Raw genomic sequence first — 19,200 nt, forward strand, 5'->3', positions numbered from 1 at the left:
CCGGCGTGAAGCGCCGGGTCAGGGCTGGCTTAGCAGCAGCGCTCCCCGATTTCACAGGCGTTCCCCCATGACGTTGCTGTGAAGCAAGACCTGCTCTGGCTAAAGCAGAGCTGATGTCCCTGCTTCGTCCCCAGCACGGACCGCTGCGCACCCACGACTGCAGGAACTTTGTCAGGGCAGAACGTGCTTCCTTTCGTATCGTGAATTTTAGGAAAAAATTGGAAGCTAAACCAATAAAACGGGGTGGGCTGTAATAAACCGGAGTTGGGACAGAAGTTGTGCTCCTTGTCCTTGATATCTTTGCAGGCTCAGCTCTGCAGACAGTTGAGAAATAGTCCCAGCAGCGAAAGAGCAGAATAAGAGTTGGTTTTGTTTAAGTTCTTTGTGGAAGGATTTAATGCAACACCAGAGCAGAGAGAAAGGATAGACAGGACAGTTGTACAAAGCTGTATTACAGTTTTCACAGTTTTAGGCTACATTCCATTCATTCTTATTTTTCCCTGCCTGTCAGACGGAAGGAAAAGGCCATTTGGAAGCTCAAGCATGCCTCTGAGCTTGCTAAAAGCATCGCCCTCGGCCACGAACCTCCCAAAAAAGGTAGGTGCCAATATTCACCTTCCCTACCTTGTGGCTGCTTGCTTCTGGCCAGGCAGGTGCCCTGGCAGCTTCCGTGGGCCCGTGCCATCGGGGCTGTGCTCCCAGAGCAGGAGGAGAGGAGCTGCTACCCTGGCAGAGCGAAGGTGATGCGGGATGCCCCGCCGGAGAGTGGCGCGGGGGGTGTTTTAATCCCCAGGGCTCACAGAGAAGGCTCACGGGCAGAACGTCTCGGCACGGGACGAGGATTGCTTTTAGGTGGTCTTGTGAATGGGCCACGATGGCTTGGTCCCTGCTTCATCCTCCGGTTGAATCGCTTGCGTGCTCTCCTCAGTAACCTGCTTTAAACTTCTTTTCTTGCCTCTTTGCCCTAACAGTGATAACGTCCAAAATCCTGCAGCAAAAATCCTTTGATCTCCCTGGCAGCCAGAGGAAGCTCAACCAGAGTCAGAACCAGGCTATTCTGAACGCTCTGAGAAAATCCTTCACGCTCATCCAAGGCCCACCAGGTAAGGCGGGGCGGGTGGGGGGTGGCACAAGGACATGCCTGCTTCGTTAGAAAAGGCAGGTTAGGGCTCATCTGTTGCGTTCCGTAGGACTCTTGGTGAGACAGGAGAAGGTAGCATGGATTGACATCACCCACGGCTAATTCCAGGCACTCCCCTCAATTCTTGGTTTTATTTCATGGCTGATCATCCGGGTGCTGATCTAGAGCAAGGGTGTCGTAGCTAAGGCGTTCTCAGCAACGTCCTTGCTCTTCTAGGCACAGGGAAAACTGTCGTTGGCGTCCACATTGTCTACTGGTTCCACAAGCTGAATGAGGAGAGCGTCGAGAGGGAGCCAGCACCACCCGCTGAAGAAGAAAAGCCCAAGAGGAGAAGGTGCATCTTGTACTGCGGCCCGTCCAACAAGTCCGTTGACGTTGTTGCTGGTAACTGTCGACTCTAAGCCCCTGGAGCAGCTGGTACGGGTGGGAGGGAGACCACGCGGCCGCGAGCAGGAGGCTGGGAGGCAGGAGGGGCAGAAAGCGGGGCTGGTCCTTCCAGAAGACCCCTCACCGCAGGGCGAGGAGCGGTGAAGGTGGCGTTGAGGAGCGAGGGGTTGGGGGGGGAGAGGTGAGCGCATGGCAAACGCTGGGCACCTCGCGGGCCGTGAGCTTGCTCAGCATCGCCGGGGCCTGGCGCTGTCTGAGCAGACCTGTTCTCCTCCCCCAGAGATGCTGCTGAAGATGAAGGACCTGAAACCCCTGAGGGTCTACGGGGAGGCCATTGAGACGATGGAGTACCCGTACCCGGGGAGCAACCGGCACCTCTACCGCAAAGCCCTGCGGGATGCGAAACCAAAGCGTGAGCTCAGGTAGGACGGCGTGGCCGCGCAGGCTCTGCAGAGCGCTGGGCAGCGATGTTTTCGGGCTGAACGAGCCAGAGCAAATGTGGTTTCCACTTCGCTGCTGGGGAGCAGCGCTGTTAACCTGCTTTTAAATGAATTTTTTGGAGTGAAGGTGTATAGTCTAATACGGCACCTAGTTGGTCAACTCAGGTTGTTGAGAAGATCCTAGATGTTTTCATCTTTCTTTCAAACAGCTCTACAAGTCTCTGACTTCATCTCTTCTTGCAACTGCTAAAGGAAAGCGGTTGTGTTTTGTGTCCTGAGTGTTAGGTCTATAAAGGTGGAACAGTCTGGCTGTGACTTCTTCCGCTAAGGGGTTTCTCGACACGGACAGGCGTGGTCTGCTTCACTGTAGGAGAGCTCACTTGCGTCTGTGCTGGGGAAAAATATTTACACATTGACTCTTTATTCAGCAAAATAATCCTGCATCATCGCATCCGGCGGCCGCCCAACCCTTTCTGGCAGGAGATCTGTAACTTCGACGCTCGGATGAAGAGAAGAGAGCAGATAACAGAAGAAGAAACAAAGGCGTGAGTAGGAAGAGACCCTGGTGAGAGGCGGCTGACTTTGGCCGTGTGCCACCTCTGCAGCCCTGCCCGGAGGAGCACGGTGCGGCGACCTCCTCCCGCTGCGAGGAGAGGCTGGGGCTGTGCTTGCTCGGTCTCAGCTGACACAAACTCGCAGACTGCGTGAGAGTCAGCGGGTTCGTCCTGGCTCACGCAAGCCGAGGGACTAGGTGAAAGCAGCAGGACAGGTCAATAAGCCGTGCAGTTGGAATGGCGATGAAAAGTGATTAGCTGGGGTTCAGTGGTACAGCGCTGAGCCTCAGCGTCACTTCTGCTCTGGTGCTGTTGTCCATCTGGACCAAAAGTCATATTATTTGTGTGTGACACTTGTGTCCTCCACCCTGAGCCCTGCCCTGTTGAGTCCAGGACAAAGTACCTTTCCTACAGTGTCCATCCAAAGCCCTTTTCTGGGACCACCAGCTCGTCCTGGGGAGGGAGATGGAGCCATCGTCATTTGGGAAAGTACAGCCTTTGCCTGGTTCCTGCAGGAGGAACCTGGAGATGTTTCCCTTGTGCATAACCTGGTGTCTTCTGCATCGACCACCAGGTACAAAAGTCATCTGTCGGCTGCTCGTAATTATGAACTGGTGAGCCACGACATCATCCTGTGCACGTGCTGCACCGCATCTGCCACCTCCCTGGAGCAGCTCAACGTCAGGCAGATAATCATCGACGAGTGTGCCATGTCCACGGAGCCAGAAACCCTCATCCCCTTGGTCAGCCACCACCGTGCTGAGAAGGTAAGGCCCTTCCATGGATGTGTCTCTAGGACAGCTGCTCAAGGCTCTCGAACCTCTGCGTGTCTTCCACCCCTTACTGTGCTGCTCTTCCGCGTTTCACCAGGCTTGAAGGTTGTTGTTGGTAGTATCTATGATGGTGTGTCCATGTGTCAGCCTTCAGGGAGTTGCTTCCTTTGAGGTGTAACCCTACTAACTATAATTACAATTTTGAGGAACAGAGGGGTACGTGCATTATCAGTTCACACCACATAAAGCAGAGTCAGAAGAGCTTCTGTAGGCCTGAAAGCTGTGGTAGAGAACTACTGCGTCTGCTCGCCTCTCTGCTGTGGGTGGCAGCTCAGCTCCTTGTCTTCAAACACGAGCACCCATGCTGTCTCCTCTAAACTTGCTCTTGGCTTTCTGCAAGAGAGAAGTGGTGTGGCTGGCTTTTTGGTGCTCCCTTACAGAGTGGGTGTCACAGCCACCACAAAATGTGCTGACCCAGGTACAAAGTATTATGATGACAAGAAGCACAGGGTGGATCTCAGTAGACTTACTACCCGAATTCTTGCTCCTGTCAGATGGGAACCAGGCTCTGCGTTGTCTGGGTCAGGATCTTTGTATAATGCCCAGCAAGGTCTTTGGCTGAGGTTGCTGTAACCATAACATAAATAAGTAGCAACAAATACCCTTTCAAAGAGCTGATTGCCTTCACCAGTACCACCACCGCCCTCACAGCTGAGGTGTCCACTCTTCGTTCCAGGTTGTTCTGCTTGGGGATCACAAACAGCTGCGGCCTGTGGTCAACAACGACTTCTGCAAGAGTCTTGGCATGGAGACGTCTCTTTTTGAGCGGTACCGGAATCAGGCGTGGATGCTGGATACGCAGTACCGCATGGTGAGGCCTTCGAGTGGATTGTCTTTTCTCCATCCCAGAAAATGCTGTTCTCAGGGCTCGCCTCAAGCCGCTGGGAAGCAGATATTCTCCATCAGTGCTGTCGCTTCCCGGAGTAATGAGCAACGCGCTGGCCTGGTGCCAGCCGTAGGACAGCGGCACTGCGGGTGAAGCCTGCCCAGAAAGGTGCTGCAGGTTGAGAGGTTCCTTGGCTTTTGCTCACCTCGGTTTCTCCCCTTTTCTCTCTCTGCCAGCACAAAGGCATTTGCGAGTTCCCATCGCAGGAGTTTTACAACATGCAGCTGAAAACGTGCCCCCGGCTTCTTCGTAGACCCAGTGTCTTCCACCACCATGGTAACAGCTGCTGCCCTATCATCTTCGGGCACGTGGAGGGGAAGGAGCAGACCCTCGTGATTTCTACTGAGGAAGGAAATGAGAACTCCAAAGCTAACCTAGAAGAAGTGGAGCAGGCGGTGAGGAGGGTCCTGGGGAACTGCTGGAGATGCAAAAGGGAGGGCGTTGTGCGACTCGGTGTTGTGGAGGGGTGATGAGTAGAATCATTAAGATTGGAAAAGACCTCTAAGATCATCAAGTCCAACCACCAACCCCAACCCCACCATGCCTGCTAAACCATGTCCTGAAGTGCTATATCCACATGGTTTTTGAACCCCTACAGGGATGGGGACTCCCCCACTGCCCTGGGCAGCCTGGGCCAATGTCTGACCGCTCTTTCAGGAAAGGAATTTTCCATAATATCCAACCTGACCCTCCCCTGACGCACCCTGAGGCCATTGCCTCTCGCCCTGTCGCTGGTTACCTGGGAGAAGAGACCAACCCCCACCTCACTACAACCTCCTCTCCGGCAGCTGCAGAGAGCGAGAAGGTCTCCCCTCAGCCTCCTCTTCCTCAGCCAGAGCAGCGCCAGCTCCCTCAGCCCCCTCCCCAGCCTTGTTCCCCAGCCCCACTGCCCTTCTCCGGCCCCGCTCCAGCCCCCCCATGTCCTGCTGGGGGTGAGGGGCCCGGCGCTGAGCTCAGCACCCGAGGTGTGACCTCGAACAGGGATGTAGGATACAGATCAGAGGGGTGCGGTGTCTGCCCGGTGTCTTCTCGAGTCTGGAGCCCGGCACGATGCCGCTGGGCAGAGGCAGCTGTAGGGAAGGTCGACCCAGAGCAGGGCGAGCAGCAGAGTGGGCACCACCACTGCCCTGGGGACAGGGTGCTCGGGGTGAGCAGGACCTGCTGTCCCACAGAATCACAGAATGGTAGGGGTTGGAAGGGACCTCTGTGGGTCATCTAGTCCAACCCTCCTGCCGAAGCAGGGTCACCTAGAGCAGGCTGCACAGGACCTTGTCCAGGCGGGGCTGGAATATCTCCAGAGAAGGAGACTCCACAGCCCGCCTGGGCAGCCTGGGCCAGGGCTCTGTCACCCTCAGAGGGAAGAAGTTCTTCCTCGGGTTCAGCTGGAGCTTCCTCTGCTTCAGTTTGTGCCCGTTGCCCCTTGTCCTGTCGCTGGGCACCACTGGAAAGAGCTTGGCCCCGTCATGTCCCCCTGTCCCCAGGTGAGGCTGGCGAAGCATCTGACACTAGATGGCACCACCCGGCCGGAGAGCATCGCGATCCTGAGCCCCTACAACGCCCAGGTCTCGGAGATCAACAAGAGCCTCCTGAAGGAGGGCATCCGCGGCGTGACCGTCTGCACCATCATGAAGAGTCAAGGTGAGGATGGCGGGAGAGGGGAGGGTTGGCTCGGCGCCCTCCTGCCTTCCCGAGCACCCGAGCAGCTTCTCGCCGAGACGGTCTTCCAGCAAATCCCACCGCACGGTCATTTTGGCCATGAAGGACGCATCCCTGGGCCAGGTTTCTGGGTGATTTGTGATTATAATAAATCCTTTGGGAACCTCTGGAGCGGCCAGGCAGCGGGAGGCTGCTGAGGACGGGAAGGTGGAGGGTGGCCGAAGGGGGTGTTGAAGAGCTGCCATAGCACAGGCTCTGCAGAGAGCAACGACCAGGAGTCCGATGGCCTCCAAAGCTGGAGGAACCCAAACCATGGGTGCAGTTTTGCGGGTCTTGCTGTAGAGAAATGAGTGTCTTGTGGGGCTGGGGGGCTGGCCAGATACTTCCTTCTAAAAAAAAAAAACTGGTTCAATTCCACTTTCTAGGAAGTGAGTGGAGTTATGTGATCCTGTCGACCGTACGCTCCTGCCCCCGGTCCGAGATTGATAGGAAGCCCACGAAGAGCTGGCAGAAGAAGTACCTGGGGTTTGTTACCGACCCAAACCAGGTCAACGTTGGCATCACGCGAGCTCAGGAAGGACTCTGCATTATAGGTGGGTCTGCTGGGAGGGCGCGCATGCCTGCAGGGGAGCGGGATGCTTGAGGGGACTGGAGCATCTCCACTACGAGGAGAGGTTGAGGGAACTGGGCTTGTTCAGCCTGAAGAAGAGAAGGCTGCGAGGGGACCTTATAAATGCCTACAAATATCTGAAGGGTGGGTGTCAGGAGGATGGGGCCAAGCTCTTTTCAGTGGTGCCCAGTGACAGGACAAGGGGCAATGGGCACAAACTGAGGCACAGGAAGTTCCGTCTGAACATGAGGAAGAACTTCTTCCCTCTGAGGGTGACGGAGCACTGGAACAGGCTGCCCAGGGAGGTTGTGGAGTCTCCTTCTCTGGAGATATTCAAGACCCGCCTGGACAAGGTCCTGTGCAGCCTGCTGTGGGTGACCCTGCTTCGGCAGGAGGGTTGGACTAGATGACCCACAGAGGTCCCTTCCAACCCCTACTATTGTGTGATTCTGTGATTCTGTGGTAGGGGGGTGGAGATCCAAGCTAGTGCAGCCGATGGTCTTGCTTCATTCTTCTGCCCTTTGGACCATCTGTGGTTTCGAAACTGGGCGATCTGGGCAATCTGTGCAAGGCAGAGATTGTCCGTGGCTCCTAGGCAGTGTGTACAGTTAGTTTTTCTCACACTCTGCTTCGGACCACGTTGGTTCCATCACTTGCGTGCTAGAGCTCTCTCCTACCGGAATTTGGCCGCTTGTTTTCCTCCTAATCACGCCGGCGTCGGCTGTGACATGTAGGGGAGCTGCCTGCAGGTGGGACAGCACTGAGAAGGGAGCTGGGGTCTCGCAGGGCTCTGGCTGAAGTTCCTGCCAGTTATCCAGCACCCTTAGGCTGGCAACGTCAGGCAAAAGTTTCTGTCACCGGTCTGTGACGGTGTCACCCGAGCCTCTTCTGGTCACTAACCCACCGCCCCCGTCCCTGTGCCGACAGGGAACCGGTACCTCCTGGAGTGCAACCCTTTGTGGAGGAGGCTGCTCCAGCATTACAGAGAGCACAACTGCTACACCGCCGCCCCGGGGGTTTTGGTCAGGAGGACTCCAGCCGTCCGCCGGTGAGGACGCCGTGTGCCTCGGTGAGCTCGTCCCCCTCCGCCGGCACCGCGTGACGCGCGCCTTGGGCACGACGCAATCGTTCCATTTTTTTTTAATGAGGCGTGGAGCCAAAAGCAGCGGGGCAGCCGGGATGCCCCGGCACCGTGACAGCTCGGCTTCCGCGCCCGCTTGGGCATCGTGGGGGGGGTTTTAATCAGCGCAGCCTTGGACGGGAGTTTTCAGCTCTAGCAAACCAAAAAGCGTCGGGAACGGATGGATGGATGGGAGCGCGACGTTGTTGGCGATGACGCTGTGTTTTGAACTGTGCGATGCTCAGCGGAGTGCCCGTCCTGTCTGTGCCAGCGCGGCTGCGCTTTGGGCACCGAAGGCCCCGTCCGTTCGTCGAGGGCGGAAGGACTGCACGCAGCGGAGCCGCGCGGCCGGCTGCCGTCTGCCGCAGAGGACCAAAGCTGCTGAGTGCTACCACTCGTTTTAAAACCAAGGCCAGGGAATTTTTAAGGCTTCTCATTTCTCAAAGCAGAAAAACAGATTTTTCTGTTTCGCTTTTTTTATTGGTGGTGTTTTTTTTTTTTTTTTTTAAGTGAAGGAAGAAGGCAAAGAGAGAACCCTGTACCACTCTTTGTCTAGCCCAAACGCTGTTCTCTGAGCGTGTACAGATCACAGAGCCAAGGCCAAGCTGGTTTTGTAAATAGATTTACTCACTCTTTGGACAGAGGAGGTTGTCCTCGCCAGTATAACGTCAATGAAAACTGAGGGCCGCTACTAGCAGGAAATGTTGGAATTTGTAAGCATATTTTAAACTGTTTGGAGTTTTATTTTAGATCTCCTCCTGTAAGAGCCCCCCTTTTCTTACCCTGTATTTTTTTAAAGCTGCTTCTAATTTATTATCTTTTAACTCTGTGAATTTGCTTCACAGTCTTATGGCCTGTGTTTTTAAGAGCAGTGACGGAAATTTGGTAAATGTACCGCGGCGTATATGTGTATAATGTATTTTTTAATTTGAAGTCACCAAACTGCTGTGAACGGGAAGCTGTGATTCACCAGAGTTGCTGCTTCTGCCCGGTAACGTGCGGCTGACGCAGACGCGTAGCGGTGAAGTGGTGCTCTCTGCTGAATCCCGGGGCTCCTTGTCCAAGGGTGATATTTCTGAGGGAGGGGGGTCTTTTATCTCCCTGCAATGCTGAACGTACGAAGTGCCTGCCTCGGCTCTCCCCGAGGCCGCACGCGTGGCCGGCTGCGGGTGTCCACGCGGGGTGGAGCCCAGGCGCAGTCAGGGGGGTGTTGCACCGAGTGCTGGGACACGAGGCCTCCGTGGCACCCGTGAGGGGTCCCCGGGCTTCGCAGCGCCGTGGCAGGGGTCGATGTTGTCCTGTGTTTGCAAGTGCAGCACGGCTTTCCCAGCAGGGAGGAGCGTGCAATAGGAAAGCGTCGTGTCTGGAAAAGTCCTTATTTAACGGTGTGTTTCTTCTCATGACTCTGTGTTAGACTTGACTCAAGTCCCTGTGGCGGAATTTTGTTGTTCTCTTCCTCATTTTAAGCTACCTTCCTGCACTCCTGCGTTTGGTGGGGCTGAGCTGTAGGCTGGGGACCACCCAGGCTTGCTCTTGTCTTGCTGAAGCACAACCAGGGGCGCGTGGCTGGTGATTCCATGAGGGAGAGCAGCCCGTAGGAAGCACCTCCGGCTGGTTCTAAAGATGTTTGAGAAGATGTAAAGTTCACTGTTCCTCTTCGAAATCATCCCAGCTGGGAGCTTAAAGATTCTGTGCCAGCCTGATTTTGCAAATAATATTGGAATTCCAAAGCTTGTATTGGAATCATGTTGTGGACTACTGAAATGCAATCATGTATCTCCAAGACAATGTGGAGGACTGCAGAAGATGCTGGGATAAATACTTTAGCAGGGTGCCAGCATCGTTCTGACAAAGTCACCTTGGTCCCTTTAGAACCAGCGGGTCTGATTTTCCTGATTTAGTGTAAGTGAAGAGTCTCTCCCCTGTTTTTTTTTGCTAGTTATTTCATGACGTGTAAGACGAGTGAGGAGACTCGCCCCAGGTGTAGCAGCTCAGCCCAGTGCTCCTGTGTGGGCTCTGGCCGTGTGTCTGGAAGAGACCTCACAAAGCATCTGAGTGGGGAAAAACTGTTTACTGCTGCTCGCTGGAGGCTGAAGCCTAGGCTGAAGCGCTTGGTTGGTCCCCTCTGTGTTGCGAGACAACATACATTTTATTTTCCTTTTTCCTCTGAAGATGCATTTTGTAACCGGTGTTTAGAAAGCGCTGCCCGAGACCGCCCAAGCAGGCAGGCTGGACGCGTGGGCTGTCTGGGCTGGGAGAGGTACCTGCAGAGCTGGTCGTGCAGCTGCAACAGTCAGGGATAGCAGAAAGTGCAATTAATCAGGCTTTTTATAGACTGTTAGTGACAGCCCAATATCGTGTTCTTGTCCTTATGAGTAGAGGGAATCATAGAAATCGATAGAGAGAAAAAGTTCAAAGTAGTCCGGTTCCATTTGCACACAGAGCTTTGAATTTGCTTTTGAAAGAATTTTATGTTCAAGCACATATTCTTAAAATAATTGTTAAAAAACCAAACCTTTGGTGACTCCAGTAGGAAACCGCTGGCAGCTGGTGCCCAGGGTATCCGACCGGTCGCGGGCTCGACGTTCTCCGCAGCTCACAGGCTGCAGAACCTTGTTGCAGGACACGAACGTCGGCTCATCTGAGAGGAGAACGTCCTCTCCTCGGCGCTCGCTGCGGTGTGAGCCCCGGGGAGCCGCGCCGCAGCCTGTGACGGTCCGCGCGGCTGCGGCCATCGCCCCGCGTCCCGCTGCCAGCGGGGTTGCAGGCGCCCGGAACTCCTCCAGCTCTCCGTGGGTCCAGCTGGCCAAGGAGGAGCCCACGGGGGTGGATCTGTGTAGGACAATCAGTTTACTGCAATAAATCGTCGGGGGTTTTTTTAGATAGAAATGGGATGTCAAGTGTCACGAAGTGTAAATTAAGGAGCTTTAAATGTGGCAGGTTTTTATCTTTTGTATGTCTGTGACTTGCAGCAAACCTCAGATGACCTTTTGGATACAAATATTTTTACCTGCTTCTACTGTTTATAAGAATGAACCTCAACATTCCGTTTTTTGATATTTAAGCCATAATTGTAAAAACTGATTTGAATTTATTTAAATAATAAATTTTACTACAAAAATGCCTGTGGATGTGATGGTCTGACTGGAGTCTGCGTGGGGACAGCGATATTGGGGCTGAACCAAATGGTGAAAGAGAAAACGAGTGGCAGCGGCAGCACACGGCGGCGGAGAGCGTCCTCTGCTCCCTGCCCTTCCCCGTTCGCTGGGGGGGTTTGGGGGGTGGTTGGGGTTTTTGTTGTTGTTTTGGGGGATTTTTTATATCGGAGTGACCTTTCCATGCCCTGTAGAGGGATGAGCATGGAGTCATGCTCAGGTACCTATAAGGGACAGGGTGCAGAAGGTGAGTGGAACTGGAGATGGAGAGAAGTTTGGGCGAGTGATCGGAAGAGCTTAGGATTGAGTTCAGGTGTTTTGGAGGAAGGACGTGGAGAAAAAAATAACTTGGGGTAAAGAAACCAAAACAGTATCATTGCAAGAAGCTGGCACTCGGCATCTTTTGGTGGATGGAAAGCGCTGGATGGCGGAGATGCTCCTGCCTGCTGTGCCTGGCATCCGCCGTGTCCTGCAAGACCGCCTGCTTCTCGCTCCCACCCGGGAGGGCCTCGCCCCGGGGCTGCGGTTTGGGGTGAGAAGCGTGGGATGGTTACTGCTGACCCGGAAAGATTTGGGGAAGGCACTTGTAAAATTGTTGTTGACAACGGAATGAGTTCAGTTCCACGCGAAAGGTTTCAAAATAAAGCTTACTGTTACTTTTTTCTCATTCTTCTTTTTCAAATGGAGAACATAAGAAAAATGCTGGTGTGTGCCCCCTCATGCTTTCAGCGCACAAGCGCTGCCCTGCTCGCGTTCAGCAGCGGCAGCTCTTGTCTTCAAGGTGATGCTGTCCTGCCATTTTTCAAGGACGAGTGTTTCGGTGGTTGATCTTCTGATGGTGAACTCGTAGCACCTGTTGGGCTGCAGGCCCTGGACGATGCACATGTTGGAGGTGACGGTCTGCAGCCTACCATACCCCATTTCCGTCGGGCTCCCGCTTGTCACTAATTTCACCTGCAGGTCGTATCGCTCGAGGTGGGACTCTTGAGTTTCAGGGAACCACTGCAGCTTGGCCCACTCCTTGTATGCGAACGATTCCTTGCGGTCAAAAATCACCGGCGGCTTCGTATGGAGAGAAAGCCTGATGTTGGGGAGCCTGGCCCTGTGAAGATCTGCCTGTAACATCAAACTGTGCTTGATGTGGAGCTTTCCTGGCACTTGCAGGGAAGGGAGAATTTTCAGAAACTCGATGAGCTGCAACAGCTTCTGCATGGTGAAATCCCAGCTGGAGAGGAAAGTTACCATGTCGCAGGTCTCTAGGTGACGGCTCAGCTCCTCCCGACCTCGTTGCAGCTGCTCCAACAGCTCAGTTAAGAGCGAGAGCTGGATTTCACACTGGTTTTTCGCCACCTTCTTCATCCTCTGGAGCTGGCAGCGGTCTACCATTTGCAAGATGTCGGTGCGGGTGATCACCTGGTTCTGCTCTCTCATGTGCAGGTACCTGGGCTCGATCTGCAGGTAGAAGCCACACTTCTTCAGCAGCTCGGCTTTGCTCTGGTAGTGCTGGAGCCGGCAGGGGCTCAGCTCGGACTGCAGGAACCGCATGACAAGGCTTCTCCTCTTCGAGTACCGCTCCAGGCTGGCGTTGCCTGGCTGTTCTTCGCTCTGCGCAGCGCGCTCCGAACCGTTTTCAGGTCCGTTCCGAGACGTATCCATGATTCCAAAGCTCGGCTGCTGTGTCAGAAAGCAGAGGTGCTGAGAGCCAAAGGAAAAGCCGCTGTGCGGGAGTGTGATCACGGCTGTGACTCTTCTCTCCTCTTAATTATAAAGGTCAGCTGGTAAATTTATAGATGGGAAAGAACCGTTAGGCTAAGTGTGGTTTCAGAGGGATATTCCTTTATAGTCATACGGTTTCTAGTGTTTTCCATACTCTTACTTTCATATATTCCAACCAACTGGTCTCCTGCTACCCCCCCTTGAGAGGTTCTGCCTCCGCTTCATAGATTCACTGTCAGGAATTATTCCCCGATATACTCTGCCAAAATTTCTTCCTATCTTATTATCTTCTGTTTCATTCCAATTAGATGCCCTTGTACTCCTGTAAGCAAATTCTTTCCATTCTTCTACACCTCTGGAGATGTCTGTTTTTCCCTCTTTGTCATCTGCCAGGCTGTTCGGGCTTGAGACCCGTCTTCCCAGCCGGTTCCTACAGCTACACCATGACCTTGGTGATTCGGGTTAACCCTCTGTCCCCCGAGCGAGCTGGCAGGTGGCAGGCAGAACCCTGCGACACGCTGCGTGCTGCCTCACCGCTGCTGCCAGGAGGAGAGCGAGTGTTTCACAGAATCCCAGCATGGCAGAGGATGGAAGGGACCTCTGTGGGTCCCCCAGCCCCAGCCATGTACAGGGCTGTTGGCCCCAACATCATTTGCACCGTCCCCTCCGTAAACCTCAGTGACCCACTTCTCAGCCCACCCCCCCTTCACCCCCCGCTCCCCGGGGACGTGGTACCTCGGGTCCCTGCGGGTTCGGTGGCACCTGGCTGGCCCCGAGGGGAGATGGCGGCTGCGCGTGGGGACAGGACCGCAGCCCGCTGGCCTCTGCCTGCTCGGGCTCTGGCACCGCGTTTTGTACCGAAGGCGGTGACCTCCCATGGAACCTGGCTGTGCCATCACAATGCAGCGCATCACGGGCGTGGGCGCGGGCGCAGCGCGGTCCTCGGGCATCGGGCACGTGGGGCTGCGAGAAGGCTCTGTCCCCCAGCCTGGGGCTGTGCCCGGGCAGCGTCGGAGGACACGGAGGAGCAAAGGGACGGAGGGACGTGGTTTAGCAGGTGTGGGGGTGTTGGGGTTGGCGGTTGGACTTGGTCTTGGAGGTGTTTTCCAACCTCCATGGTTCTGTGATTCCGTGGTTCTAAAGCTCTGTTCTCTCTGCAGAGCGCTGGAACCGCAGGGGGTTCCGCAGCCAAGGGTCACAGAATCCCAGCACGTTTGGGGTTGGCAGGGCCCTCTGTGGGTCCCCCAGCCCAACCCCCTGCCCAAGCAGGGTCACCCACAGCAGGCTGCTCTGAAGCTACTGAAGGTGAAGGGCTCTGGAGCAGAGGCTCGCGCCGAGGGACCCTTTCTCCAGTGGCAAAACCGCAGCGGCGAGGCGGCGAGAAGCGCCGAGAGGAGACGCCAGCCCCCCCCCCCCGCCCCGGGCGGGAAAGCGGGAGGTGCCAACGAGCGGCAGCTCTGCCTCAGCGGGGGCGGAGCCGAGTGTGACAGCGGCCGAACCCCCTCACGGATAAGAGCGGCCCCCGGGCAGCGCGGGCGGCCAGAGGCGGCGCAGCAGCGCGCGAGCGGCGCGGGCAGTTCTCTCGCGGGGAGTTCTCTCGCGGGGAGTTCTCGCGGGCAGTTCTCTCGCGGGGAGTTCTCGCGGGGAGTTCTCGCGGGGAGTTCTCGCGGGCAGTTCTCGCGGGCGGTTCTCGCGGGCGGTTCTCGCGGGCGGTTCGCGCGGGCAGTTTGCGCGGGAAGGCGACAGGCAGCGTGCAGCCGCCCCTCCTGGCAACTCAAGTAGTGGGCATCGCCCATCCAGGAGATATTCTAGCCATGGTTACCACCCGTGGGAAAGCTCTTGCTAGGAGGAGTGTGGGGACCCAGACGGAGCCCCCACGCAAGAACGCGGGTGTCCAGGTCTCTGGCTGCAGGGAGTGCCTGAGCCTGGCGCTCGTACCGGCGGACAGCAGAGACAGCGGCTGTGTTTGGTGCGAGCAGGTGAATGACCTGCTCAGCCTGGTGGCAGAGCTGAAAGAGTAAGTGGAGAGGCTGAGGAGCATCCTGGAGTGTGAGAGGGAGATTGACTGGTGGGGCAGCACCCTGCCCTCCCTGAGGCCGAGGCAGCAGGAGGCGGCTCCACGAGAAGCAGAGAACCCCCTACCCTCTTGCCACCGAGCAGAAAGAGGGGACCTAAGAGATGGGGGGGAATGGAAAAGGGTCCCTGCTCGGGGGGGCAAGCGAATCTCCCCCCGGCCTCCCTCACCTGCCCAGTTGCCCTTAAGCAACAGATATGGGGCTCTGGAATGTGAGGGACCGGCCACAGAGGATGTGGGTGAAGGTGAAGCTCCATCCGGGAGGTTGCCCAGGACGAGTCGGTCAGCCCCACGTATTACGACTGCCTCAGCTAAGAAAAAAAGGAGGGTCATTGTCGATCATACTCATACTGGGGTGACATCGTCACAACGTTTCCGTAACCCACGCCAACAATGATGCTGTGTTTTGAACTGTGCGATGCTCAGCGGAGTGCCCGTCCTGTCTGCCAGCGCGGCTGCGCTTTGGGGACCGAAGGCCCCGTCCGTTCGTCGAGGGCGGAAGGACTGCACGCAGCGGAGCCGCGCGGCCGGCTGCCGTCTGCCGCAGAGGACCAAAGCTGCTGAGCGCTGACAACAGAATGAGTTCAGTTCCACGCGAAAGGTTTCAAAATAAAGTTTATTGTTACTTTTTTCTCATTCTTCTTTTTCAAATGGATAACGTAAGAAAAATGCTGGTGTGTGCCCCCTCATGCTTTCAGCGCGCAAGCACTGCCCTGCTCGCGTTCAGCAGCGGCAGCTCTTGTCTTCAAGGTGATGCTGTCCTGCCATTTTTCAAGGACGAGTGTTTCGGTGGTTGATCTTCTGATGGTGAACTCGTAGCACCTGTCGGGCTGCAGGCCCTGGACGATGCACATGTTGGAGGTGACGGTCTGCAGCCTACCATACCCCATTTCCGTCGGGCTCCCGCTTGTCACTAATTTCACCTGCAGCTCGTATCGCTCGAGGTGGGACTCTTGAGTTTCGGTGAACCACTGCAGCCTGGCCCGCTCCTTGTATGCGAACGATTCCTTGCGGTCAAAAATCACCGGCGGCTTCGTATGGAGAGAAAGCCTGATGTTGGGGAGCCTGGCCCTGTGAAGATCTGCCTGTAACATCAAACAGTGCTTGATGTGGAGCTTTCCTGGCACTTGCAAGGAAGGGAGAATTTTCAGAAACTCGATGAGCTGCAACAGCTTCTGCATGGTGAAATCCCAGCTGGAGAGGAAAGTTACCATGTCGCAGGTCTCTAGGTGACGGCTCAGCTCCTCCCGACCTCGTTCCAGCTGCTCCAACAGCTCAGTTAAGAGCGAGAGCTGGATTTCACACTGGTTTTTCGCCACCTTCTTCATCCTCTGGAGCTGGCAGCGGTCTACCATTTGCAAGATGTCGGTGCGCGTGATCACCTGGTTCTGCTCTCTCATGTGCAGGTACCTGGGCTCGATCTGCAGGTAGAAACCATACTTCTTCAGCAGCTCGGCTTTGCTCTGGTAGTGCTGGAGCCGGCAGGGGCTCAGCTCGGACTGCAGGAACCGCATGACAAGGCTTCTCCTCTTCGAGTACCGCTCCAGGCTGGCGTTGCCTGGCTGTTCTTCGCTCTGCGCAGCGCGCTCCGAACCGTTTTCAGGTCCGTTCCGAGACGTATCCATGATTCCAAAGCTCGGCTGCTGTGTCAGAAAGCAGAGGTGCTGAGAGCCAGAGGAAAAGCCGCTGTGCGGGAGTGTGATCACGGCTGTGACTCTTCTCTCCTCTTAATTATAAAGGTCAGCTGATAAATTTATAGATGGGAAAGAACCGTTAGGCTAAGTGTGGTTTCAGAGGGATATTCCTTTATAGTCATACGGTTTCTAATGTTTTCCATACTCTTACTTTCATATATTCCAACCAACTGGTCTCCTGCTACCCCCCTTGAGAGGTTCTGCCTCCGCTTAATAGATTCACTGTCAGGAATTATTCCCCGATATACTCTGCCAAAATTTCTTCCTATCTTATTATCTTCTGTTTCATTCCAATTAGATGCCTTTGTACTCCTGTAAGCAAATTCTTTCCATTCTTCTACACCTCTGGAGATGTCTGTTTTTCCCTCTTTGTCATCTGCCAGGCTGTTCGGGCTTGAGACCCGTCTTCCCAGCCGGTTCCTACAGCTACACCATGACCTTGGTGATTCGGGTTAACCCTCTGTCCCCCGAGCGAGCTGGCAGGTGGCAGGCAGAACCCTGCGACACGCTGCGTGCAGCCTCACCGCTGCTGCCAGGAGGAGAGCGAGTGTTTCACAGAATCCCAGCATGGCAGAGGATGGAAGGGACCTCTGTGGGTCCCCCAGCCCCCTGCCCAAGCAGGGTCACCCACAGCAGGCTGCACAGCACCGCGTCCAGGCGGGGCTGGAATATCTCCAGAGAAGGAGACTCCCCAGCCTCCCTGGGCAGCCTGGGCCAGGGCTCCGGCACCCTCAGAGGGAAGAAGTTCTTCCTCGGGTTCAGCTGGAGCTTCCTCTGCTTCTGTTTGTGCCCATTGCCCCTTGTCCTGTCGCTGGGCACCACTGGAAAGAGTCTGGCCCCGTCCTCCTGACCCCCACCCTGCAGATATTTAGAGGCATTTCTAAGGTCCCCTCTCAGCCTTCTCTTCTCCAGGCTGAACAAGCCCAGCTCCCTCAGCCTCTCCTCGTAGGAGAGATGCTTTGGCAGGGGGTTGGACTGGGTGACTCACAGAGGTCCCTTCCAACCCCAAACATTCTCTGATTCTGTGATTCTGTGACCCCAGGCAGACAGCGACGATCGGCTCCAGCAACTTCCCTCCTTCGGTGTGATTTGCTGGTTATAATTATCGAAGTTCTTGTAGTATCTAACTTGGATATTTTAATCCTTACATGTCTTGTAGAAGCTAGATGGAGATATCTAGTTGACAAAGCAATTTTTCTTAGCCTCACTTTCCTTAAATACATACCAGAACTAACAAGACTTCCTCGGAGGAGTTTCAGGTGTTTCTAAACTTCTCAGATGCCTGGCCCTGGCTGCACTGCAGTTTACACCCAGTCACTCCTTGGCAGCCACTCTTTTTAGAAGAGAGCTGTCAGCTTCAAAAACAAGCTGTATTTCCTTGTCACTTTTTCTCTTTTTCCACAAAACTCCAAACCCAAACCCAGGGCCGTGCCAGCTCCTGGCAGCCCCGCACGGCGTGCAGCGGGGACGGCACACGCACCCGCCGCCGCTGCCCCGCTCTCGCAGCCGTCTGGCTCTCGGCGCGCTCTGTTTGCCCACAGACAGAGCTGTGATTGTGCTTGTTTTCCCTTGCTGGCTTCATAGCCCTCTTTTTCTTGCCAGAAACTGCCGTTTTTTCCCGGTAGTGCCGCTACGTTCGCAGCCCGGGAGGCTGCGGTCGGCCAAGCCGGGGGCTGCGTGGCTGCGGGGCTCGCCAAGGTCGGGGCTTGGAGGGGGTGGAAGGGGCACCCCCGGGGGCCGGAGCCCCCCCAGCCCCTTCCCCGCTGCTCAGACCCAGCACCACACCGCAGGGCTGCGGGACAAACCCAGCCCCCCACCCGACAAGACCCCAGCCCACCTCAGCCAGCCCCTCTGAGCCCCGACCCAGCTTGTCAGGCTCCGGGGAGCTCCGTTCAGCAGCCCCGGCCCCATCACCCAGGGCTGGGGGTCCCTGCCAACCCTCACCACCGCCCGGGGCCGGGGGTCCCACACCTTGGGTGGCTGGGGGTGCTGGTCCCTGTCCCCGCAGCCGGTTTCCTCCCCCCCAGCCATGCCCCGACACCCACCGACTTCTCCCCCGAGCCCCTGCTTTTCACCGTGATGTTTCGCTCTTGCTTTGTGGGGATGAGCCCCGAGTCGACGGGGCTGTTGGCCCCAACATCATTTGCACCGTCCCCTCCATAAACCTGAGTGACCCGCTTCTCAGCCCACCCCCCCTTCACCCCCTGCTCCCCAGGGACGTGGTACCTCGGGTCCCTGCGGGTTCGGTGGCACCTGGCTGGCCCCGAGGGGAGATGGCGGCCGCGCGTGGGGACAGGACCGCAGCCGCGCTGGCCTCTGCCTGCTCGGGCCCTGGCACCGCGTTTTGTACCGAAGGCGGTGACCTCCCATGGAACCTGGCTGTGCCATCACAATGCAGCGCATCACGGGTGTGGGCGCGGGCGCAGCGCGGTCCTCGGGCATCGGGCACGTGGGGCTGCGAGAAGGCTCTGTCCCCCAGCCTGGGGCTGTGCCCGGGCAGCGTCGGAGGACACGGAGGAGCAGAGGGACGGAGGGACGTGGTTTAGCAGGTGTGGGGGTGTTGGGGTTGGCGGTTGGACTTGGTCTTGGAGGTGTTTTCCAACCTCCATGGTTCTGTGATTCCGTGGTTCTAAAGCTCTGTTCTCTCTGCAGAGCGCTGGAACCGCAGGGGGTTCCGCAGCCAAGGGTCACAGAATCCCAGCACGTTTGGGGTTGGCAGGGCCCTCTGTGGGTCCCCCAGCCCAACCCCCTGCCCAAGCAGGGTCACCCAGAGCAGGCTGCACAGCACTGCGGCCAGGCGGGGCTGGAATATCTCCAGAGAAGGAGACTCCACAACCTGGAGCCAGGGCTCTGTCACCCTCAGAGGGAAGAAGTTCTTCCTCCTGTACCTGCAGATAGACATGGAGCAGCTAAGGCAGGACGGCCAGCAGAATC

General features: G+C 56.3%; 3 protein-coding genes across 3 annotated transcripts in view; 1 reads left to right on the forward strand and 2 right to left on the reverse strand.

Moving 5' to 3' along the window:
• HELZ2 (helicase with zinc finger 2) overlaps window positions 1–10,704 on the forward strand; it is a 31,347-nt gene extending 20,643 nt beyond the window's left edge. The window contains exons 10-20 of the mRNA XM_075438505.1: window positions 512–597; window positions 972–1,103; window positions 1,358–1,525; window positions 1,809–1,950; window positions 2,397–2,513; window positions 3,097–3,289; window positions 4,032–4,166; window positions 4,418–4,636; window positions 5,723–5,879; window positions 6,323–6,490; window positions 7,435–10,704. Of these exons, the coding sequence (XP_075294620.1) occupies window positions 512–597; window positions 972–1,103; window positions 1,358–1,525; window positions 1,809–1,950; window positions 2,397–2,513; window positions 3,097–3,289; window positions 4,032–4,166; window positions 4,418–4,636; window positions 5,723–5,879; window positions 6,323–6,490; window positions 7,435–7,559 (1,642 nt within the window). The 3' untranslated portion in view covers window positions 7,560–10,704. The remainder of the gene's footprint in view (window positions 1–511; window positions 598–971; window positions 1,104–1,357; window positions 1,526–1,808; window positions 1,951–2,396; window positions 2,514–3,096; window positions 3,290–4,031; window positions 4,167–4,417; window positions 4,637–5,722; window positions 5,880–6,322; window positions 6,491–7,434) is intronic.
• Window positions 10,705–11,499: 795 nt separating this feature from the next.
• On the reverse strand, window positions 11,500–12,438 carry LOC104339393 (fibronectin type III domain-containing protein 11). The gene has a single exon (XM_009945546.2). The coding sequence runs from the start codon at window positions 12,436–12,438 to the stop codon at window positions 11,500–11,502; it is 939 nt and encodes a 312-aa protein (XP_009943848.2).
• A 2,820-nt stretch (window positions 12,439–15,258) lies between these two features.
• Window positions 15,259–18,708, reverse strand: LOC142363522 (fibronectin type III domain-containing protein 11-like). The gene is made up of 3 exons (XM_075438479.1): window positions 18,617–18,708; window positions 18,312–18,501; window positions 15,259–16,215 (listed from the first exon to the last, which is right to left on the reverse strand). Exons 1-3 carry the CDS (start codon window positions 18,706–18,708, stop codon window positions 15,259–15,261), a joined length of 1,239 nt encoding a protein of 412 aa, XP_075294594.1.
• Between the last annotated feature and the right edge of the window lie 492 nt (window positions 18,709–19,200).

This window comes from Opisthocomus hoazin, chromosome 18, assembly GCF_030867145.1.
Source record: "Opisthocomus hoazin isolate bOpiHoa1 chromosome 18, bOpiHoa1.hap1, whole genome shotgun sequence".
NCBI lineage: Eukaryota > Metazoa > Chordata > Aves > Opisthocomiformes > Opisthocomidae > Opisthocomus > Opisthocomus hoazin.

Excerpts from the sequence above, each read along its gene's own strand:
- LOC104339393 (XM_009945546.2), bottom strand. The coding sequence starts at position 12,438 with ATGGATACGTCTCGGAACGGACCTGAAAACGGTTCGGAGCGCGCTGCG.
- LOC142363522 (XM_075438479.1), bottom strand. The coding sequence starts at position 18,708 with ATGCCCGAGGACCGCGCTGCGCCCGCGCCCACACCCGTGATGCGCTGC. Across the intron at positions 18,502-18,616 it reads ATGGGAGGTCACCGCCTTCG|GGACCCGAGGTACCACGTCC; the intron begins GTACAAAACGCG and ends CCGAACCCGCAG. Across the intron at positions 16,216-18,311 it reads GGGGCTCGGGGGAGAAGTCG|CAGCCGAGCTTTGGAATCAT; the intron begins GTGGGTGTCGGG and ends TTTCTGACACAG.